Source organism: Lagopus leucura, unplaced genomic scaffold (genome assembly GCF_019238085.1).
Source record: "Lagopus leucura isolate 7727_CA_CO unplaced genomic scaffold, USGS_WTPT01 Super-Scaffold_100002, whole genome shotgun sequence".
NCBI classification, from domain to species: Eukaryota; Metazoa; Chordata; class Aves; order Galliformes; family Phasianidae; genus Lagopus; species Lagopus leucura.
Window position 1 is genome coordinate 19,420,707 of NW_024962263.1, and position 25,090 is coordinate 19,445,796.

At 38.8% G+C, this 25,090-nt stretch overlaps 1 protein-coding gene across 1 annotated transcript in view; it reads right to left on the reverse strand.

Moving 5' to 3' along the window:
• Positions 1 to 7,709: 7,709 nt before the first annotated feature.
• BASP1 (brain abundant membrane attached signal protein 1) overlaps positions 7,710 to 25,090 on the reverse strand; it is a 46,372-nt gene continuing 28,991 nt past the window's right edge. The window contains exon 2 of the mRNA XM_042870199.1: positions 7,710 to 8,567. Within this exon, the coding sequence (XP_042726133.1) occupies positions 7,824 to 8,558 (735 nt within the window). The 5' untranslated portion in view covers positions 8,559 to 8,567 and the 3' untranslated portion in view covers positions 7,710 to 7,823. The remainder of the gene's footprint in view (positions 8,568 to 25,090) is intronic.

Sequence of the window (25,090 nt, forward strand, 5' to 3'; positions counted from 1 at the left end):
GCAGGGTGACATAATTGCAGTCTTTCAGTATCTAAAGGAAGCCTATAAACAGGAGGGGAGTCAACTCTTTGAAAGGGTTGATAACTGCAGGACAAGGGGAAATGGTTTTAAGCTGATGGAGGGAAGATTTAGGTTGGATGTCAGGGGGAAGTTCTTTACTATGAGAGTGGTGAGATGCTGGAACAGGCTGCCCAGAGAGGTTGTGGATGTCCCATCCCTGGAGGTGTACAAGGCCAGATTGGATGGGGGCCCTAGGCAACCTGGTCTAGTATTAAATGGGGAGGGGCAACCCCTCTGTGGCAGGGGGGTTGGAGATTCATGATCTTTGAGGTCCTTCCCAATCCGGGCCATTCTGTGATTTTATGATTCTGTGATATGGCTACATGGGCAGTGGTAGTGTAGTGAAAACAGAACTTCTCTTCAAATCTCACCCAAAAATGATCCAACATGTGTGTGACACTGCTAAGCTGGAACATCAAAACTTGAAGTAAGGCAAAATTCAAGTGTATTATATTTAAGAGCAGCTTGATGCACTAGCTTAAATTTAACACCTATTAAAAAGTACACAGCTCTCCTCCTTGATACCATTATATTATTTCTCCATTCCTTCTTAAAGTGCATATATGGAAATTTGCTGATCCTTACATTGTCCCTGTTGTCTCACATAAGCATTGTGACACATTCATAAAAACTGACTACCTAAAGTCTTCGATAAATATTTCAAATCTAACACTTTAGAAGTTATATTACCTTCTTAATTAGTATTCACACACTGCTTCTTCTCAAATCCAAATCTGTCTTTTATTAGTTTATCACTAAGGATGATAGCTTAATTGTCTCACACCCAATCAAGCAATGCTACCTGTTATAGTGTGATATTCTCTTGCTAATATGCTTTTATTTTTTAAGATCTATATGAAGTAATTGTAAATAAAAGAAGTTTCATTCAGTTTGGTAGAGACTTGTTGATTATGGCAGCTGATGAATTAGCCACTCGTATTCCAGATTTTCTCTGCTTTTTATGCTGAGGTGTGTGGTAAGGCTAAACTAGACTGACCATTTAGGTTATCTTCAAAAATTAAACAATAAATATTTGCTTTCATGAATGTCTTTGAAAAATTGCCAATTACAAAAACTTTTATTTTAAATGAAATGTTGGAAAAGATTCCCAAGTAGTGTCAGAACCTATTCTACTGAGAAAGGTTATTCAATGTTTAATAGGGCTGAAATTTTCCTTTACAGTATTGTCATTATCAGCTACTGTTGTTTGTTTCCTTTTATTTAAGAATAAACAAAATGGAGTGCAGCTGACAATGTTCAGATTATTGGACAGAGCAGCAAAATTTAAACCAACAATTCATTTAGCACACAGACATGATATCTCTTGAAATCTTCATAAGGTCTTTTAGCTTATAGTGAACCATTTCAGAACCTAGGCTGCAGCAGAATAAAAGGTTTGTTCTTTGAGGCATGCACCAATTTTTAGCAATATAATTATTTTTTTTCAACTTCTCCTTTTCAACAAGTCATTTTGTATTCTATTGGAAAATATATAAAGTTCTACATACTCAGTCCAGAATTCTGACAGCAATGCCAGAACTCCACCGAAAAAAAAAAAAAAAAAAAAAAAAAAAGAAAAAAAATGTTAATAATGGAACATCAGTATGGTCTGCCACTACATACACTATTCTCATTAACACAAAATAAAACAAAACCTGATAGAAAGCCAACAAAACAGGGGTAGGGAAAAAGGAGTGCTAAAAATAACAGCCACTGGAGCGGACAGACCACAAGCCCAGCAGCTGGCTTCCTGCCACCCAGGGTATCACCAGTAACCTAGTTTCTCAGGTGAGCTGTGTAGGCTGTGGTTAAAACACCAACCAGGTTGAAGTTTTCAAGTACTAATGTCTAAGTTATGAAGACTTTCTCTAGTTTGTAGTTAGTATAACTTAGCCTGGCAGCTATGAGCTCTGCCATGCCTGTCACATTCCCAAACTGAAAAGACCATCCACGGAGAGAATCCTGTGCTACGCTGTGTTTCTGAACTGGCTGGAGCTGAGTGGAGAAAAAAAATAGTTTAATTCTATTCTCTTCCCCATCCTAATGTGAGCAGCTCTACTCTGCCTTTGTAAGCCCAGTATGATATGTTTACTTTTCACATGAGACAGAATGTTGAATTTTCCCAAGTGTTAATTTAACATTACTGGCTGGTGGAACTGCCAATGATGTTTAGCAAGTCATTCATTTTGCTGTGACCTGATAATATCCCAAACAATGGTCTGGTAGGACTGATTAGTAGGTAGATTCTGTGAGAAGATCTCACCTTATCCTCACTATAAATATCATGTAAACCCTTTGATTTTTTTTTTCTTAGTAAATAGAACAATGTTGTAACTCATTCAGATCTGCACCTGACTGACTGAGCAATCTCAAAATCATCTTGATCAAGCCAAGTCTATGATGTTTTTAAGTCATCAAGAAGCTCAGACAGCTTCCAGGTGCAACAAGAGATTCTCAGAGATGCAAGACTCACAATGTGGAGGAAAGAGCAGCTGAAGGTGGAGGGAATGCATTTAGATAGCTGTGAGAGGAAGTGCTGGAATATATTATATATATATATATATAATATGTATAATATATATTATATTTATATTTTTAAAAATATGTAAAAATTTTTACTGCCAACACAAGTAAGTATGCTAAAAGTGGAACAAGTATGCCAGCATCAAGAAGTTGAGGGAGACGGGTAACCTTATAGTGACTAGTTAAGATATAATGATGCTGTCTCTGGAAACAAAAAAATTGCGTTACAAGCCATATGTCCCAGTTCCTATGCCCATACTTCAAAATATCCCCTGCCTTCCCTCTGCTCAATAACAACAAAAATCCGAGGTACTTCACTCTCAGCTTCTGAAGAATGACTGAAGGCTTGATTCCTCTACTTCTTAAGCTCAGTTCAATGCACTTGAACGAAAAGGAATTCAATGTGTTCCAGAGAAAGCAATTTCTATGTGAGACAGAGAACTGATACATCCTCCAATTAAGAAAGGCATGTCCAACTCCTGGCTCTCAGTCTGCATGTGGCCCAACACAGCTGGAACTGTGGCCTGGCTGCTGCCTCTGCTCCCCACCAAGCATCCTAACCCGGACCTGGGAGCACGCACACCCACCACTCAGCAACAGCCAAACATCAGTGTGCTATTAATGCTATTTGAGTTGCAACTAGAGCACAGGTAAGATGCAGTGCAGTGCCAGCTCAAGTTATAGCAAATAATTGTGTACATTTTGATTCATTGGCTACACACAGTCCTGTGAACAGTGAAAAGTACACAGCTGTGCTTTCAGTTTTGGTAAAGGAATTTGAGAACTGGTTACAACATTGCAAAAAAAGTGATCGTATTTTTTGTATATTTGAAACTCCACTTTCAGTTGACATAAATACATTATGTGGGAATTATTGAAGGGAGTGCATAGAGTTGCAGTCAAAAAGTTACCATTTCTCTTTGCTTTTATAAGCCTCTCTTATTGATGAAAAACATTCCTCGCTTCGCAACCATATCTTACTCGTTCCATCACTTTTTGGCAGTATGCACATTTGTGAACAAATGTTGTCAAGGATAAAGCACAGTAAGAGAAAAATTTCATCAAAAATCTCCAATGAACACTTTGGGACCTCACTAAGAACTGTAGCCACTGACATCAAACCAGATAATGATGCAAAAACAAGGTCACATATCCCACTAGTTCTGTATTTTTGTTGCTCTCTTTTTTTTGTTTTACTAAAGAATATTAAAGATTAAAATGAATTTTCTTACTTATATACATGAACTATATTTTATATTTTATGAGGGCTTCTCCAAAAGTAATGCCTCCTATTTTATGGTGTTGGCCCGTGATATCAGCAGTAGATGTTGGTGGTATGGCAGTAGGGGCTGAATATTCCTGCCAGTATTCCCTTACATTTTCTGCTGTGCAACAGTTGGCAGCAGAGGAGCAGTTTGACAGGATGGTGTCTGACATGGAAGTGCAGATGAAGCAGAGGTGTGGAACTGAATTCCTTCGTGTGGAAAAAATGGCACCCATTAACATTCATGGACACTTGAATGTTTATGGAGACCAAACCATGGACGTGAGCATGGCGAGGGGTTGATGGTGTGTTTCAGCAGAGAAGTGTGTGTCAGCTACAGAGAAGGCAAGTCACCTTTGCTATTGCAGATTTTTATGAGTGCAACATGATTGCTCTTGTTCATCACTGGCAAAAAAAAAATCATAGTTAATGGAAGTGACTATGTTGAAGAATATTGTTTTGTAGCTCAGAATTTGCTCTATCAAATACTGTGATTATGCTCTTTGTATCAATTGTAGTTTCCATGGAAATAAATGGAAGGCATTACTTTTGGAGTGACCTTTGTGTATGAGGTTCAAGATAATTCCTGTTCACTCAGCACAGCACAGGACAGCTAAAAGGTTGGACACCCATGAATTAGAAGCTGGAACAAAGGGAGAACAAACAGGGAAGCCACTCACCTCAGATACATACAGTTGTTTAGTCTAATACCTAGAAGTCCTGTCACATACAGCATCAATGTATCCTGCAATGTTTTATTTTAAACTTGCTTCAGATGGGTGCCTATCCCATATAGACACACTAGTACATGTTACAGAAACCAGCTTCAGGGAAGTGCTGAGTGTGGTTCTGAGGTGGCTATATCATTATGAGTATTTTAACATAATTTTAGTTGCTTTTCCATCTCAAAATTCCATTATTAAAACATCATGTTTTATTAATGTATAATCATGTATATTTCATATACAGTAATAAAAATAAGTAAAGGTTAAGTTGCTCCTCTTAACAGTGGTTGCTGTGAAAATGGGAGTGAAGCCAATGGCACTGACCTTCTTATTGTTGAAGGGAGAGAAACAAATTCTTGATGATCTCCAAGGAAAAACAAGGGAGCCTTTGCAAACATTTCTCTGTAGGGGCTTTAAACAATAGAAAAGGTTTTTTCCCAGGGTTGAGTTTCTCTATTCCTTTGGCATGCTTTCATGAAAGGGCTGAGTCTTTGAGGTTATCTGTAATGTGCTTACACTGAAACCATTAACATACCTGTTGGCTCAGTACTCTTTACATACTTTTTCTGTTATTAAAGAGTGATTATAGCTCAGAAAAGGAGGATCTTGGAGATGAGCTACTGCACTGAGATGGAGAAAAACAGGGCTCTGGCCCCTTTACATGCCATTTCAGAAAAGGAACATGCTTCATGTTTCTATTATCCCCATCCTACATTCTTAATTCATGAGCACTTTGAGCAGAGGTGGTATCTTTCCTTGTGTATCTAAGTGCAGCAACACTGTGGAGTAATGGTCTAAGCAAGAATGCTTCTGCACTACCAGTTGCATGCTTTTAAATATTTGGTAAGACTATGAATAAAAGAATTAAAAATATTGTATGGCAACTCATAAGTTTTTGAGAAGATCAAACACTGAAATGCATCAGTTTTTGGTAGCACTGCCTCTCAGCTTCCCGATGACATGTGCCTACTTCTATGCCTCTATGTTAGTGATTTCCAGTCACATGAAATGACATTCCCTTGCACTACTGACAGTATCAGGAAGAAACTTCCTTCAACAAGCAAGCTCTGAGAACTGCAGCATGTATGTAAAGAGTATTCTGTCAACAGCTGCAAAAAACTGCTTGGTTTGGATACAGCTCTGGAGTACAGGGGTATTTTTAACTCAAAGAATTAAAGTAAGACTGCTTTTAAGACCTTCTCACCAGGTCTAAGCATGCCAACTGAAGACATTTTAAGAGAAAACAAAGCACTGTCAAATAGATTGTCATCTGTTTTAATAAGAGATTAAGTGCTACTTTGAAAATTTTATTGAAAGTGAATGGGTGTGGTATCAGATAAGGCTTGTTATTGTCAGTAGGCATGTTTGTAGCCATCCCAGTAAACAATTTACATACCTGTTCTCCACTGGCAAGCACTTCCAGCCTGAAGGCAGAGCATCAGCTTAGTCCCACCAGCACCACGTTGGTTCTGTACTGCATCACCACGAAGTATTCAGGATCTCTGCATGCCTCCTCTTCATCCTGGACCTCTCATGAAGTTCACAGAGTAGTCCTGGGCAGAAGTTTTCCCTCTCCAAGACACATCTATGCTGGGGAACAATGGCAGAAGGCTCTTACAGGTTTGCTAGAAAGCCGCAGACTTGATCTCACAAGAATGCTGTAGGTCATGACAGCTGTATAAGCAAAAAGTTTGGTGAACTACCATGAAGGTGCTAATCTGCCTAACCTGTGCAGTTCTTCACCTCTTTTGTCTGAGAACTCTGCCTTCTTTTTAAGCCAGAGTACTGATCTTTGTGCAAAATAATCCAATTTATTTTGATATGTTATGCAGGAAATGAACTCCTTTACATTAAGGACACAAAAACTTGATGGTGATGTCGGATTCATGCAAGTATTTGGCCTGATATGAAACCAGGAGGACTGCTGTTACTGTTCCAGTAAGCTTTCCCTGGGTGGACCAAGGCACATTACTATCCCCAGCAAGAAATAAGACCCCCAGGTTTATGAGCAAAATAAAGGATGAAAATTGTGAAAATCTGTAAAGAGAATTATTCTCACTGTGTGGAGGAAGAATATGTGAAATAATGTATGTAATTTTAAAGTAATATTTGCCTTCTTTACTAAATACAAGACCATGTATCCCTTTGAAATCTGTACAAGCTGTGTTTCTGTTTTCCATTGGCCACTTCTCTCAGAACCTGTGCTCAGTTCAAGAGCTTGCTGGTAGACAGAAAATGCTGCTTATGTTACTTTGTTTACCTCTACTTTGCTATAAATAGGAAAGTGAGCAGCCCCAGATGTAATGATTCTGCTCTGGATGTAAGGATTTTCTTTGCCAAATTCCTAAGGTGAAAGCGGAGATTTAATCAGTCTTTACGCTTTTATATTTTTTAAATTATTTAACTTTTATTACTGTTGCACCATTTATACAATTACATATAATTTCAATGCATCCATTGTACATTTTGTTTTTTTTTCATTTGTTTTCCAATGAGTGTGTGTTGGTGTCTGTGACACAGAATGGAAGAGAAACTGGAACTGCAATGAACGCAGACTTTTCATTTCCACTGACCAATAAACAGAACTACAGGTGCACCCAACCACGGACATGCATTAACTCGTCATGAGAAATCTAGGAAGGCTAAGTAGGATGAGAATGCTTTTTACTCCCAAAAAATATTTGGAGAGGAAGAATTGGAGGATTGGCATTGAGAAATATGTGGACAGCTAAGTGGGTTTTGTCTGAAAGTTGGCATTCATCCACTGCATAAAAAAAATATCAAAATAAGAAAGGCTGTAAATAAAAAAAACACAGAAAATACTGCTTTCATAAAGATCTGATTGCCTTGGCACAAACCCAGTGGGCAGAATCAAACGCATCACTCCCAAACCCCATTACAGAACAAAAAGAAGATTTTGATACATTGGTGGAGTGCATTTACAGCAGTTCAGATACAAAAGATGTGCTGTACTTTCAGACATCCATTTTTTTTATTTTTTTTTAATCCAGGACTTGTGTCAAGTTGGCAGAAAGTATATTAGATATTTCCCCACAAAAATACTATTTGGATTCTCCCCCCTCCCTCCCTCCCAACTTGATGGGACATCCTTTTCATTTTTTTTCCTTTTTTTCCTTCTCTTTCTGGGCAATAATTTTTGTTATTTCAGATCTGAAACGAGTTAGTATAGCTGAAAAAATAAAAAAAAGACACAGGTTGTTTTAAGTGGTTGTTTCAACAGGCTGTCCAATTTAATCTTGCACTGCTATGGTTTGATCCGAATTAGTCGCTGGGGCTTCAGAAGGTTTCGCTTCCTCTGGTGGGGCTGATGGGTCCGAGGCCTTGGCAGTGGAACTAGGTGCTGCTGTGGCTGCTACGGTCTCCTTGGAAGAAGGTGCAGCCTCGCTGCTGCTAGGTTTTGAGTCTGAAGCTGGGGCCACTTCGCTTTTAGTTTCTTGGGCTGCAGGCGTTGCGGGAGCCTCAGTCTTTTTGGCTTCCCCTTCCTCTTTGCTCTTGTCATCTGCTTTGCTGGGAGCTGTGGCTTCTGAAGGCTGGGAAGCTTTTGCATCACTGCTAGGCTCAGAAGTTTTGGGTGCTTCACTACTGGCAGCAGGAGCAGAGGCTGCAGCTGGCTCCTCTTGCTTGGGTGCCTGTTCGTTGTTCTTCTGTGGCTCTACTTTTGCATCAACAACAGCCTCTGACTTCTCTGGTTCTGCTTTCTGGGTTTCTTCTTGGGTCACTGTTTTCTCTTTCTCCCCTTCTTTTTCTTCTGTCTTATTGGCAGCGACCTGAGCATCTTTCTCAACCTTCTCCTCTTTGTTGTTCTCCTTCACTTCTGTGGTCTCTGTGGTTTGCTGGGCATCCTCAGCCTCCTTTGGAGTCTCCTCTTCCTCAGCTGCTGCTCCTTCAGCCTTCTTGTCTTTATCTTTAGCTTTTTCATCATTGACACTGTACCCCTTCTTCTTCTTGCTCAGTTTGCCTCCCATGTTGGAGCTCTGTAACAGAAAAAAGAAAGAGGTGGTTACTCAAAGTGTTTATCACCAAGGGAATCAAAAGCAGATCAACTGACTTACAGGAAAAACAATTCAGTCTCCTGAAACAGGGACTACAACCACTGGATTGCCTGCTAGCAGCCAAGCACACCCAGCGTGATGACCACCACTGCCACCAGGCTGCCACCCCGCTCAGCCCCACAGCACTGCAGCCCCAGGACTACTGCCACATCCCTTATGGACAGTCCTGCTCCAAGACTGTCAAGAAAAGGGCATCACACACACCGAGGACCTCAGCCGCATCACGCCTCATGGTCACGCACAGTGGAATCGATACAGATCAGAAATGCTGAGCACAAACTACAGCAAGATATCTGCCCCTCAGCAAGGCAGCTGAAGTAACACAAGTGCTTCTGAATGGTGCGTACTGCATGATATCACACAATAAAAGGTAGAGAGGAAAAAGAGAGGCGCATGCTTTCACCCATGTTTTCAAGCATCAAAAGTGATCAGGTGCACAGTTCAGCTGCTTAGTAGAGCTGATATGGTTACAATTGTTGAGCACGTGTAACTATATTGGTGTTTATATACCCTATGTGTGGGAGTCTTCACTAAGAATATTTAAAATCTTCCACAGTTTCTGGAAGCAAATTGAATCTATTAAAGCAGGAAATGCTTTCAGATACATTGCTTCCCTCATGGACTTGAAAATCCCTAGGATTGCCTGAAAAGTAGTGTTTATATACTAAAACAAAGGTGTTGTTCATCCTCAGCAAAAGGTTAACAAAACCATAATTTCCTTGCTTTATGCTATTTGAAAACAATTGAAAAGGAATTTTTTTCATAATAGTGCTAAACAAACATGTAAGAGCTTCTCCAAGTGGAGATGAATCATTCTCAATTTCTGTTTTTAAAAAGTAGACAGTCTTGTAGGCCTTATTTTTTCTCACACTTTCCAAAATTGTGAATACAGATAAGAGCTCATAATACGCTATATAGTAAATTATTATAAATATCAATGAGAACCAGCTGCTTCTCAATAGTCTTCCAGCAGGGACCTTTCTCAAGAAGAAGAATTTGCCAGTATTGTTTAAGGGTTAGCACACAGCCCTGTAAAGTGGTAATCTAATATTGCTAAAACACTACTTTATTGTCTGAGGTTTTATGGGTAATGCCACTAAAAGGATTAACTTCCACAGAGCTGCAGTTGAGCTATCTAATCTCTACCTTCAAGGCAGAAATACCAGGTCTTTAGCTATTCAGGGGAAGAATATGGATGTTAGTTGTTTTCTACTTGATACTCCAAAAATATTATTCCAGCTTACTGTTTATGTATAGTTAAAGCCAAAATATTTGAAAGGACTTTTTTCAAGGCAGCAGGATCAGAAATTTATACTGAATTCATGTGTGTATCTGAATTTGCAATCTCTAACTAAGCCTGTATGTGTTTCCCAGCAAAGCCTAATATTACTTGCTACATCTATATTTTTCCAGATTTTGCTATTCTGTGTACAGGAACTCTCAAAGATTTACTTTTTCCTGGAAAAAAAAAAAAAAAAAAAGGAAAAAAAAGCTTCCAACTGCAGATAAAGCTAGCTAGAGAATGCATATGCCAAAGGACATTTAATAAGCAGAGAAGCATTCATATGAGAAAAGTGCTCCCATCCTATGATCAGAAACATGCACTGCCTTTGCTTGGAGGTAAGATGTGAAATTGCTGAGTCTCAATTTGCATCACAGCCAGCTGGCTCGAGAGAGTGGAGAAGATGGAGACTATCATTATGCTCTATTAGTAAATATTTACAGTTACAAATGGACTGCCATAACAGAACATAATGGACTTCATAGAAGAACAGATTCAGTTCTTGTGACACCAAATTCTGAATCTCCTCCCTGTTTAAAAGCCTTCGTCACAACTATACCGGGCCAACATGCAAACGCAGTGGCATAAAGAAGCTCTACATCATGTTCTCCAGTCAGAGTCCCACTGTCACAGGCAGATGCTGCTCTGGTCCCTGTTCCACTTTATCCCAGCCTGAAGGATAGCTCTGCATTGTCCAGAGCAGCCTCTTGGAGCATCAGGTAGAAAGCAGACCTTAGAAAGCTGTACCTGGAAGACACCTAGCACATAGACCAAGGCACAGCAGGGATAATACTGCCTGATGCCATATGAAGGCTGGATGCCAACATCCCTCTTGAAAACATTCACAAGGAATTATTGTCCTGTTTTAAGTGTACAACACTGGTTTTAGTCTCTTCATCCAAGTCGTTCAAGTTGCTTTGCTGTCAATCAGGTCACTTTGTTGTCTAAGCAGTGGTGGGTTTATGAAAACAGGCATTCAAAGTAAAACAAGCAGAGAGAAAGAGAAAAGGAGGAAGGGAGAAAGAAAACTGCCACAGTGACATTTATTCAAATAAAACTCCTTGAGAAAATATCTCAGTGAAATGTCTCACAAGTGAAATGGCAAACTGCATTAAATCACTAAGGCCTCTATGCATACGGTGTTAAGTCTACACTTCATTACTACCTATACACTAACACTTGCAAGAGTGATGACTTCTTTGCTTCCCCTGCCAAAGAGATAAAATCTATCAAAAAGGACAATGACAATAGTTAAATAAATGTGAATGACAGGCCTTGAAGAAAATTTGTCTACAACTACTTACTTTTATAAGCTATAGCCAAGTATGCCTTTGCACTACCACTGTCCCGCAGTGGTTCTTAGCTCCAGAAGCTACCAGCTAAGCACTTTATAATAAGTATATTCAAAAGGAGGGTTCTCAAAAATGCTGGTGCCGAGCACCATTCCTGCAAAATAGAACAGGGTTTGGCAGCTGTGTCTCTTCACTGTTTGACGGAAAAATGTATAGAGACAATCTAGAAGCTTTGATATAGGAAGCAGCAACATATCAGTTTTGTTCAGGAATCTGTGATGAACCAGTTGGCAATCAGTGTTTCTGAAAATCAAAGTTAAATACTACTCCAAAGTCATAAAAGACTTCATCTACTTGTCAGTGTGCTTAGTACGCTTTATCTGCAGTGTTCTTAAAGAGGAAGAAACAGACCCAGTGAGCACTACAGAGGATGTCTAAAGAGGAACAAGATTTCTCAAGTTCCTAACAGCTGCTGGTCATTTTACTTATCCTGAAGTTTCCATTCTCCTCTAGAAAGCAAGAAGAGAGTGGAGAGTTGGCACAGGTATCTCTCTCATTGTAGAGAAGAAATAATCTGGCAGTATTTGCATTACAAAATACCATATCTACAGCTCACCTAGAGCATGTTAAGTACTCTGAAAATGGAATGTTCATGATAATCAGGATTTCCTGGAATAAAAAAGTAAAAAAAAAACTTAATGTCCATAAGACCATTATATAGCAGTAAGAAGAATTCACAGAATACTGTTTGAAGATTGAGATAATAGGGGAGCAGTCGGTCCCTGGAACAGAGGAGGCATGTACTTGCAGTTTGGGTAAGAAAATATTATTTCCAAGTTCTGCATTTCAACTGCTCTTCAAGTTCCTATAATTACCCCTTTTCCTCTCTCTCTTCTGTCAGTAATGGTTTGTCTGGACAATTAGCTTTCTTAAGTGTCTATAACTTTCTACAAATTTCATTTAGCAAACACTTTCACGTCCTATGAAAGGGTCTGGCTCTCAGAAGAATGGACAAGCGAGGAATTCCTGTTATTCCCACACTCAGTACAGAAAACAGTGCATCACAAAAGGATGAAAATTACAGATGAACACCTTTAAATTACCATCATCTGATTGCCAAAGCTAAATTCCTAAAGCTTCTCTTAATCTTCATGTGGAGCGTGAGGAGCTTAGTCCACCTCCAAAAACACAGAGTTGAGGAAGGAAATAGGTACCTTCTGAAATCTTGCTGCCCAAAAGGCAATGCAGGCCCTTGTGATGGGTTGGTCCAAAATAGCCCTGGAGCAATCCAATTCCCAGAGATAAGTTATCTCACATCACCTGCATACAGGAGCAGTAAAATGCACATTCCTCCCAAAGCAGGTTAACAACACTGCAAATCAAGGAAATGCAGATCCCAGAAGCTGCCTCAGCCCCAATTGCTCAAAATAAATAATAAAAAAAAGAATCTTGAAGAAAGCTTTGCATCTCTACACTTCATTGAATTATCTTTACATCTCTGTTTTGAAAAATGAGTGGAAATGTTTCATACAAGCATGTACATAGGAACTTAGGGGAAAGAAAAGGGATTTCCAAACATAATTTTCAAAAGATTTTCTGAAACTTTTTAAAAGAAAAAGAAGAACTTACTACTTCTTAAGATATGAAGTAGAATTTCATGCTTCCCCTTACACGTACACAAATGCTCCTATCTCACCAACCCCAACAGTCTACCAAGTTAATTTTAGAAGATGTCTATAGCAACCTCTATAGAATTTGGTAATAGCTCTGACTTTTAGCCACAAATGCCTGCTTCTCTGTTGGCTCTCAGTTATCCTCACATATCTTTCTTTTCCTCTGCTATTACATGGAATTAACAGAGCAGAAATGCTAGGTCTCAGTCAGGTTCAAGCTTCATCACACTTCAGTAGCAGTGACTTTTTCCTCTCCTCTCCTCTCCTCTCCTCTCCTCTCCTCTCCTCTCCTCTCCTCTCCTCTCCTCTCCTCTCCTCTCCTCTCCTCTATGTTCTAGAAAAGGGATAGGAACAATCTCTCATGGTCAGGCAGGTTGTGGTGCTGGTGCAAGGGAGGCAGTGGGAAGCAGGACCCTGACCATCTCTCACGTGTCTTAACGGTTATATAGCTGGCAACTCCAGGGCCTGGGCAGCTGATGCAATGCCTCACCTACAGCTTTGTGATGGCAGCTGCATGTATCTGAACATAACAAGATGTTGGTTCATTAGATGCACACAATAAAACATGTCCTGTGGTCTTTGAATGTCCTGTGGTTGTTTCAAGCTGAACCCTTAAAACTTAACAATTCAGTGTGTTTATTGTGTTTATTGTTGGCCAATGCTAGTTTTATTATTGTCCAATTATCTTTGGACAATAAAAAGAAAAGCTAGTAGAAGACCTCTAAGAAGTAGTACTGCCAGTCTAAGGGTTTAATTTGATTAATTTCTTTTTTTTTTTTTTCTTTATTTAAAGAGGAACTTTTATTTTTCAGGTTATTTTAAAAGTCCTGGGGACACATACCATGAAAAAATAGGAATGACACTGTACTTTTTTCATGTAAGCCCTTTGTCATTAACACATGTAAATGATGACAATTTATAATAGATTGCCATTATGAGGGCTATAATAATTTAAACACACTGCAGGCAGACATGAAATTGTGTCTGGCTATCTAACAATTCATACATGAGTAACTGGTTCATTCGAGAAGTATAATGAGTTATCATAAAAGTTAATGAACACATGATAATTATTTTGAAAGGAAATTAAAAATTCATACCTGAGAATGACTAAGATCCAAGTGAAATACTCACTTAAACTCTGAGATATGTATTAATTCATCGGTAAGGAACCTATCAGCAGGTTCATCAGAGGCAAATTCTTTGCTGAAATAATCGACTCATATTAGCATCAACCTGAAACCACAAGTACCTCACATGCATAATTCATCTTTGTGAGTTAGCTAGGCAAAATTCCTAAGTACAAATAAAAGGTGTCCATTATTTGATCAAGAAGCAGTGAAGATTTTTTGGGTTGCTTTGATAGCAGCTATCAAAATCTTCAGACATTGTCCTCCTCTCTTGGAGGACTGTTCAGCTGAGACCAGGAGCACAGAGCCACGGAAGGTCCACCACTGAATCTGCCTGATCAGACACCAGCACTACTTTAGTTTTAGGAGCTTCTGCAGAAATACACACATCAAGGAGCTGTATTAAGTAATCTTTATGCATGTTATCCTCTACTAAAGACACTCTTGTGCAGTGTTGAACTGTGCACTGTATGAGGACATGCTGCAGAGCTGTTCTGTAGGAGCAGCTTCCTGAATGCAGCAAGTACACTTCATTTCTTTAGGCTGTTACACCCTTAGCTTCTTTGGGTGTAAAGCCATCTAAAACACATGAGCAGAACTTGGACCAGTGTGCTGTGCCTTCTCTGTTCCACAAGCAGCATGGAAATGATGCTCTGCTGTGTGCAAATTCCTACCCACCCCAGGCGAGGCTGTGCTTTGCAGACAGAGATTGTATTTTCCATCAAACCAGCTAACATAGATAGAAATAGCATTACACCAATTCACCTTAGGCCACTGTCCCTACCTGAGCAATTTTAGAGTTAGCATTATTTGATGCTTGTCTATTGCAGATTTCAAATCAGAACCACAGTGGTTTTGCCACATCTCTTTTTTTTCAGTGAGCCAACACAACACTTCCTTGCCCAGTAGCATAGGCAGAATTGCCAGTGTCTCTGGTTTCATCTCTGGCAGCTCTTCTAAGGCTGTTTTGCACCATTTGTACAAAAATAGAAGTTATGTTAAAAACTGACCAGCACAGAGGAAGTGTAAAGTAAAGGGTGATGTATGTGTTTCACAGCCTTGCATTCAGTTTGTTCAATATTCTGACTGCTGAAATTAAAAATGCTTCCATCCACTTTAATTTCTCTCCTCTCACCCATTCAGTATACCAGCCTTCATACAGGCTGGAGTCCTACCTCATCTTCAAGGCATTTCTCTTCTATTCAGATTACCTGCATATACTCTTTCTGTCAAGCAATAAAAACAGCATATGGACATGTACATGCAGATACAAATATGCAGCCAAAAGTCAGCCTGCCCCAGATCGAGATCCTAATCACAATATTGTTAGGCACATGGTTGGAAAGAGGAACTCTGTGGTAAACACCTGTTTTGCAGAGACTGGGATTAATTTTACAAAAAAAACCTTCTGTAGAAGTAGTTTGCGGTCTTCAAAACTAACCTGACAGAATAAGCCAAACCATAAGTCTGTGCTGCCTTATTATTCATTCTGAGTTGTAACATCACCTTGGTTTCTTTGTGTGTGACTCCCCAGAAAGCATTAAAAAAGAAACCATTTTACATTAGCCAAAGCTTTCTAATCTGCATCCTAGAATTAAGTTCCTAAATAGGAAATTATGCAAATTTCAAAGGTGCTCATTACCTATATCTTTCTAACTGTTCAGTTCCCAAGAGTACTCACAGCAGAGAGGCAAGATTCCTTACATATCATTCCAATTATGGTGAGCCACTTTTTGTCTCCTTCAAATACTTTAGACATCACCACCACACCTAACTACAAAAACATACAAGGTGACAAAATCCTAGGTAACAAAACAATTTTCTTCTAATTTACATTTTACTCAGATTTTGTCCCTCCAACTCTGTCTCTGTCACTAATCTTCAATCACAAATATATTGCTAAGGCTTGCAGACCCTTGAGCAATTTTGAGAGCTTCTGGAAGAGCTATTCCAAACTTGCAACAGTCAGATGCTAGTAAGCAATGAAAATATCCTTCTCCTCTGCTCTGCAATCTTGATGAAGAATGGAAGTGCAAATACATCCATCCTGGAAGGACTGTATGGTGGGAAAATGAGTTTTTTCAAGTATAACATCTATTATCTATATTTCTCTAGCTTTATCCTCAAAAAGGAACATGCAGTCTTTTACTAAACTTAATGTACTGGAGACATTTATGAGGCTCTACATTTACATTATATCTTTTTAATATTTCCTACTTTTAAAACCTTTTTTTACTTTAATGCCCATTTAACTGGTCAAACTAGTTTCAGTCAAACTTGAGACAGTCCTTAGAATATAAGTTGCAGTATACTTAGAAGAAACAGATACATTAATTTTCAAATCTCAGAACTGCCATTTTTACTTTGGAAATAGATTCTCCAATGTGATTGCCAAATTCTTTGGAATTTTTCTTTCCCATCTGTGAGCTGGTCACTGAAAACAGCACTGGGTATGTGCCCCAATTGTAAGGAAACGTCCTACCGCTGGAATTGAAATTCTTAGCAGATACAGCAAACCAAGGATGGGTCACAACCAACCTCAGGCCATATATTTTCCTTCTTATGTTTGCATAATGGCCTTATTACAGGCAGTGAGTGAAACCACATTTATAATCATGAACCAAATCTTATTGTTTCTGAGGCAGCAGCGTGCCCCAGCAGCCCCAAAGGCCAACCATACCTGGGGTGCACCAGGCCCAGCACTGCCAGCAGGGCGGGGGCAGTGGCTGCCCCCTCTGCAATGTGCTGTGCAGCCTCACCTCCAGCACTGCGTGCGGGTTGGGTGCCACAGTGTAGGAAGGACATCGAGCTGTAGAGTGTCCAAAGGAATGCTATGAAAATGGAGGAGCTCAGGGAGAGTTTGGACAGCTCTCTCACATACAGGGTTTGGATTTTGGGTGGTACTGTGTGGAGCCAGGATAGCAACTCCATGATCCTTGTGGGTCCATTTCAACTCAGGATATTCTATGATTCTGTGATTCTATGAGTTCCAGGTTTGTTTACCTTTTAAAACCCAAGCTGCCACTCCTGACTGCGGCACATGACCCCCTCATCACACCACAGAGCAGAGAGAAAAGCAGGGAGCCAAGTTCAGCCACTGCCCAATCAGTGGAGCGCTCTGCTGCAATGTCTCAGTGCTCATGAGGGCACTTCAAGCCCCTCCTTCCAAAACACACAGTGTAGACTTTACTCAGCAAAACAGCAGATTAGGAATTTAAATGAAGCATTTATTGCTGACTCCTTTATTCCATTATTTAAGTATTCAAGTATTGTAATGTCTAGAACCTAGGTAACGCATTCCTTATCCTCTTTTATAAGTATCAGCTTGATTGTAAGCTGCACCACTAGCTTTTCTCCATTTTCTTCCAAAAGAAACAATTGCAGATCCACCCGGTAATTCAGCACATGCCACAGCTTTAGGTTCAGACACTGGAAGAAGTTGCTTGATTTAAAAAAAATCACCCACGGTTCTTTTCTCCCAAATGTGAGTCACAGAGCACGCAGATGCCTCAGGTGGTGGCAGTGTGCTACCTTTGGCCTTGAACGCCACAGTGGCATTCCTCAGAAATAAAGGTTTATGGATGAATTGAGGAATTAAGCCCATTTCATCCTCCAGTTATTTTACAACTGCTAATGACAGTTAAATTAGTCAACGAAACATTGTTCTGAATGTACCTGCAAGTTTCACATCGCACTAGAAAGCTGAGGGCGCTTGTGGCAGGGGAACAGAGCTACACAGCAGACCTCTCTGGTAGAAACTAACCATCTGGAGGTGGTCAGCACAACACCTGCTTTCACCCTCAGCAGCACTTAGAGGGGATTTTACACTGACTTCCTGAAGTCAGTGTTAGAGCTGCCTAAAGAGCTGCTGCATGTCTCCCTGCAGTAACAATTTTTGCCTTTTCGTCCTGTGTATGAAATTTCATTTTAAGTGAAAATTTCTGTACTGAAGTCAATGTACACAAGTCCAGTCATGTTTCACAAAATGTTAAAACTACCTGTAATTAAACTCTGCAAGACTTTGGGCTGAATTACAAGAAAAGCCTCCCCCTTACGAGCACAGTAACAATGCCAGCACCGTATCAGCTCTCAGCTTCTCACAGCTCTGTCGTAATAATGAAGATGTGCTCTAAAGAAGTGGCAGAAATGCAAGCTAGCATGCTTAGCATTCTGGAAAACCTTTTGCATTCATATACGTGGATTTGTGCCATACACTCTTTTGTGCCATCTACATTTTGTATATTTTGTGCCATTTACATTTTGTACCTTGCTGTATTACACAGTTTGTCACTTCGGTCATGTGCATTTCCTGGTTCTCACGCTTGTACAATACACACAGATATATATTTTCAACAGCATACACATAACACAAAAGAAAATCTTAGGTTCCAAACTTTCTTTATTTAGATTATATTTAGAATGCATGTTCATGCTGGATTTTAACTCTTTTTATCTTTTTTTTTTCTTTGTTTTTTCTTTTTTAATCAAAGCATTGCATTCAAACTACCTAACTTACTGGTTTCACTCCAGTCACTGAGGGAAGATTATCAAAATAATATGGAATGTGCATACAACAATCACTGGCAAGCAAAGAGTATCAAGCATCTGATTTATGTTTTTTTTTCTTGCAAATGTCTCTCTCCATCATTTTCACCACTACTAATTTACATTCCTGTAATGGCTGTTCAAAATAACAGGATGCCTTAAGCAATCTTTTTATTAAGACTAGCAATGCTCTCCAAACCTTCAGAAATTAGAGTTGCATTTCTTGAACCAGATGAAGAACCATAGGTATCAGCATATCAGCAAACTGCCCTGTGGAGCCTATTACACCCCTGTGATACCACGTTTTGCTATAAGTTCTGTGTGTTTAGAGAGTGCCATAGATGACTCTGAGAAAAGAGGCAGAGTTTGCTTTTAACTTTCAGTGGCACAAGCTGACACAAGGCATTGCAGAATCAAAACATTGTCTATTAGGGAGCTTTGTCTTGTGTCTCAACATGACAACGGTTTGCTTTGAGAAATGCACTTTGAAAACATAAAGTGTTTCTTAGAATCCCATCATAAGAGCTAAGCCAGGATAGAAGCTGTACCATGTCACGTGCTAGGCTGTTAGACACGTCAGCTTGGATTTGAGACTCCAGATGTAGGTTGATTGACTGGGTTTCTTTCTGACCTTTTCAGTGACTGTATCTTTTTTCTTTTTCTTTTTGGCTTGTTTTTGGTTCAGTTTATACAAGGATGGCAGATCAGCCCTCTGAGAGGGAGACTGCACAAGATTGAAGGCTAGCAAGTTTCTTCGGGAAAAATTTAAAGTCAGTAGCTAGTTCAGTCCCTGAATTGCTAAGGAATTTATGTTCAAACCAAGCAAGACAGGAACACAATCTAATAATTACTCAGCTAGAATCTTCCCAAGCTAGTGGCTATAGAAAAAAAAAGGAGAAGAAAACACAATGCAGAAAGAATCAAAGGAAAAACAGAAATCATGAAAAGTGATCAGGTGTATATATCCTCTAAATAAAACAGCTCATTTTTACTTTGCATTTAAATACCAGTAGGAAATCTGACCATCTTAGAGATATCAGATTCAAACTTGCAAAATGAAAGCAAAACAAAAATAGCTTTGTAGGGATAATTGTGGAGTTGGATGTAGTTCCTTTTTCTCTGTGTCATCTGAGCACTGACTTGCATTTTGTGACTACAGATGTAATTAATAAATTAATGTGGCCGCATTTCTATTTTTGAAGTTCAAATTGCTTTAGATTATATTACTCCTGAAGTGGTCTAGCTTTCCATCAATGTTGTATATATGTTCCAATTTACAGCTTTGGTCCACTCAGACCATGTAACAGAAAACAGCTTAACTTTGGAGGCTCACATGCTGTACAGAAAATTGTGGAGAGTTCTGAGAGTCATTCCTTCACTTCGAGGAGCTTTCTGTTCATGGCTATTTGAAAGTTATCTATTCTAACCAAAGAAGGCAAGCAAACAGGACTGGTGCTCTTCTGTTTTCTCATGCCCACTGATCCTTTGAACTCGGAAGTATAAAATATAACTAAGCTATTTCATGATTAAAATGAGAAAAGTCTTTCAATTCAATGGAGATGTGAAAAGCATGAAAGATTGGGTTTCATTTTTTCAAGACAGAGCTGTAAGTACCATTTGAACTTCCATTAGCACTTTCATTGCTGAAACATTTCATTAGTAGCCCATGATTTAAATGAGGACCAGGTCACATTTCACTGCCCCCCATACTAGCACATGCATGAAAATCACCTGTGCCCCAGAATTTCCAGGTTTTACATGGTATGAGAGGATATCAAGACATTTTAATGTCATGAGCAGCACACAGTTGCCAAGACTCCCAAAAATAACTGGCTTTTCTAAAGTTTTTTCTCGCCAGTTCTCCTGGCTGGCAATGTAGCAGTAGTCAGAGTGAGCAGCCCATCAATTTGTTTTTTTATTTCTCCTACTGGAAGCTTATATGGTGGTACAGAGTCCCTGTGTTCCCCTATGAAATCTCATTGAGGAATTGGAACCCAGTGAGTCCCTTTGCCCTGCTACCTCAGCTCTGGCTAACAGGGTTTTTGAAATTCACTTGCTAAGGGCAGGATGGCAAAAAAGAGCTGTGCTTCATGAAGTTAAAGATGTTGACTGTTACAACTCAGGGTGCATGCAGCTCTGCAGAAACTACGCATAGTTTGCACACTGCAGTTTTCTGGGCAATCCCCTCACCTGCACAAAGCAAGTAATGAATTCACCCATCCCAGGCCAGGAGGATAATTCAAGTGTATAAAAGTCCCGTATCCAAACTTAGAAATATTAATTTCACAGGTCTGTATTACTTTAGAAAATGCTAAGTGAGGTAATATCATGAAACACGTATCAAGAAACTTGTAACTTCTAAACCAAAATCTTCACTTAAGTCTCTTACGTGTCACAACCTTTGACTATAGTATTTCTTCTATTTCTGAATCATGAGTAACTGGTAAACTATACCACAATACAGTTTCTTCTGTTGTTTATTCTTGAACAGAATTTCTTTTTTTTTTTTCATAAAGGGCCAATTTCATTCCCCACTTTCAGTTCAGCAATTCTTCATTACCACAGGACAAGGCTTCAATTTCATTACTCATTGACTTCAGTAAAGGAAAGATAAAAAATTATTTCTTTTCAAAGTCTGGACTAATATCCCCTCAAATTTCTATGTAAATATATGAGGGTAAAAATAAGGATCCTTTTATTCTGGTTGCTAGTGAGTGCCAGTATCTCTCGTGTCACATAGTCTTCTTGAAAAAGACTGTCATGAGACACTTTATTCAAATATAGAAATCAAATAATGACAGAATTACTCTCTTTATTTATAGCAACTTAGAGAAATCAGGCAAAGCTACCACCACACCATTACATTTTGTCATAGTCTGCCATTCACACTTATTTTGTGAGACCCACCTCAGTTCTGCCTTTTTCTTCAAGTCTAAAGAATCAGCCTCACCTTCCAGTCATCCCTAAAATCACACCATGTTCCTGTGGGACAGAACTCATATTTTAAGATGAAATGTGCCATCCTTGAACAGTGAGACAAAATCCCTTGGAGCAAGCTCCTGGCAGCTGTCAAAGTACAAAGCTCCACATGGTAAAAATGGCAGATGAGCTCTTACCTTCCAAAACCTAAATGTAGACAAGTATCACTGAAATAAAACTGTAATGTAGTATAAAATCATGAGAATATCTCCCTCTCTCTGTTTTCTGGGGTTCGTAGCAACCTGGAAATGGAGGAGGCATAAGCTCAGAACATACTTTCATCTCTTCCAGCTGCTGGAAATCCAGCTCATCTGAATCTAACTTTCCCTTTTGGAATATTGGTAGCATCACTAATATGACTTCCTCAAGAAAGTTCTGGCTGCTCCCAGCAGGTGCTGTAAAGAGTTAAAGAGAATTTTCCGTGTTTTAAAACACAAACTCTTTTCATACGACTTCTTCACCCCAAATCTTTTCATTAGAGAATGCTGTTCTACCTACTGGCATTGTACTAAATTACTGTATCTGAAACATATTAGAATACTGTAATGAACAAGTCACTCATCCAGATTTTACGATTTTACAGTATGGAGATGTAAAGCATCTCTGAACATTTTCAGGTATAACTGAAAGCACCTCCTGGAATCAAGCTCCTTTGCAATTATGCCTCCAGACTGAGAACATCTGTACATGGACGTTTTGATTTATGGTTCCAAATGCACACATTTCAGTCAGTTTTGGCTCACGTGATGAGAAGGATTTCTTGCTCAAGCTAAGAAAGCTTAGGTGTATCCAGCTGGATAAAGATGAAGCTTCTGCTTGGCAGCCATCTTAGAACTTTATTAAAGACGGATGTAAAAAAATAAAGTAATTTTGCTTAAATAGAACATTTTGAATGCCTGAAAAACTACAGCAAATCCCTTTGAACCTGCTTGTACTAAGTTTTCAGGCACTGGGCTGAGATATCATAGCTTGTGCAGCATTTATGCTACGTTTATTAATTGAATGCATGTCTTTGTTAAAAGCACCTTCCTTTTTTGGAACAATCACTCAAATATTAACAGATGTAAGAGGAAGCTCTAAACTGGTTCACTAACTTTCCAAGACCTTTTTAAAGACCATGAAAGTTTGAAAATTCTGAGTTATATTTGTTACACACTGCAGAAGCTGCATTTCCTATCTATAGATCTGTGTTTAGCAACTATATCATTACAATGGAAAGTTGTGAAACTTAAAAATATTATCCTTTAAGCTGTGATTAAATATCAAACAGACTTTGCAACACAGTGCTGCTGTAGGTCAGCAGCCCTATTTCCTCAATAGGGCAGGAAACAGAAGGCTCTTCTGCAGGATTTGGGAATTTGAAGGATGACAAATTTGTATAAATTGGGTTCAAGACCTGTAAGTATCTCCTCAAGCCAGCCTGTATTCAGGAGCTTCAGAAGCCTTGTTAGATTAGACCAAGAGCATAGACTTGGCCAAGTAAATAAATAATACCAGTGGGAATTAAGAATGCTCATGGAATTCTCAGTTCTTAGCATCTGCACCAAGGAGCAAGTGACTACAAAGGACCATTGTGGGTCCTTTGATTGAGAGGTCTTATTTTATTAACTGCTTTCATTACCACTTCTGTCAGATGCCAGTTAGTTAGAAAAAAAACATCAGATTTGCAAAAAATCCTGGAGGTTGGTGGCTGAGCAAGAAGTGAGGTCAAAGAAATTAAATCATATGAGCTCATTACCACACGATGCTCAGTTTCAAGTGAACTCATTTTCTATGAATACTCATTTTCGTAACTTGTCAACTCACAATTTAATCATAACCTCAAAGTGTTTGGATTTATTTAAAGCACCAGTGCTAGAATTTATTACAAAAATGATCTATCCTTTCATTTTTGAATTCTCATTTTAGTGAGAAAAGCTCTGAAAGAGTCCTAAAATAATATACAAGTTTTTGTCTCCTGGCTTCTTAAGACATCACTGGCTTTAGATGATTAAGGGTACAAGCATAGAATGTTTGCAAGGAGCAAAAACTGTCTGAAACATTCGTTAAGAACTGAATGCCAATTTATTTTATGCATTGTCATGATATTCAGAATGAGTGCTCTTTTTATGTTTACATGTTTCTCATTAGCATGCTTTATTTTGACAAGTTAACCTTGAGCACTCAGGAGTTAAGAAACTGCCATTAGTTACTAACCTGATGAGGTGTTGCCATACAGAGAACAGAAGAGTTGTGGATGGGAGAAAAAAGAATTGAATCTCTTGTAATCAGTATGTTAGCAGTGGGAACTGGGACTCGGAATCAGTACTAGTAAAGAAGAGAGCTGCTCCCAACATTTCAACATTTTTTCCATAGCAAATGCATGGAGAATCCAAAATTTTCTTAAAAAAAAAAAAAAAATTAAAACAAAAGGCCAAGAGTAATTTTGTTTAAATAAGAAGGATCTTTGAAAAATCTTTAGGGATTTTTTTTTTAATGTTGAGAAGGTTACCCACAAGCTTGCCACAGTACATCACTGCAAGATGATCTGTGCTATTAGCTCTTCATCTACTGAGCTTCTGGAGTGTTTTCTCATAAATTCTTTTGCTTATTTGCAATCAGCTGATATTTTGGGTGCTCTGAGTGATTTTCCAGCTGGAGCACTATAGCAATAATTTGATTTTATTCATGTTATTTATAGCATTGAGCAAATCCACAAATGAAAACCTCAGAATTTGAAACTGCCTGCCCGTTAGACCATTTTTACTGTTTCCCCTGGATATTTGTTTCAATCTTGTTTCTATTTTTAGTCATTAGCAAACAACTGTTTGCTATCACGCTTGATTAGAAAAAGAGTAGTGCTAAAATGTGTTCAGAATAACTTGGTGATATTATCTGTTGCACCAAGTAATACAGATATAACTGTTTTGTTTTTTTTTTTAACTTTGTTTAATTGCAGTATTACTAAAGAGACAGGAGTTTCCTCTATTTAAATACCAAATTTTATTTTCATGTGTGATGTTTTCAAAATTCAGCTAATATTTTTCCTTGTAATTTTTCCTCTAAAGATAATTATAAAAAGTAGTTCTAAGCCAGAACTCAGTCTTTACAAAATGCCACCAGCACTAAGCATAATTTTGCAGTTTCGCTCAAAGAACTACAAGTCACATTTACAAATGCTCAGCAAAAGTTAATCTTCAGCATCTGCCTCTAATTCTATATATTCAAATGAATACTAAGTACTAGATTTTGTACTTAGAAGAGTGAAGTTTTGCTGGGACTTTCAACCACATCTCCAGCATTTGCCAATACAATTCCCTTCCAATAAAACAAGATAAATAGAGAGTTTGCTAGCATTACAAATGAGGTTAGCATTTGGATCAAAGAATGCTGAAGCAGGGTTTGTTGAACCTCCTATTTAACATTTTTTTCTCCAAAAATCATGTGTTTCATATGCAGCCCAACTGTATGACATCTACAGTTACTCCATTATGATCCTCACTTACCAGAAATACACTCATTTCACCAAGCAGCAGATAGAATACATCAGCACCAGTGGTAGGCA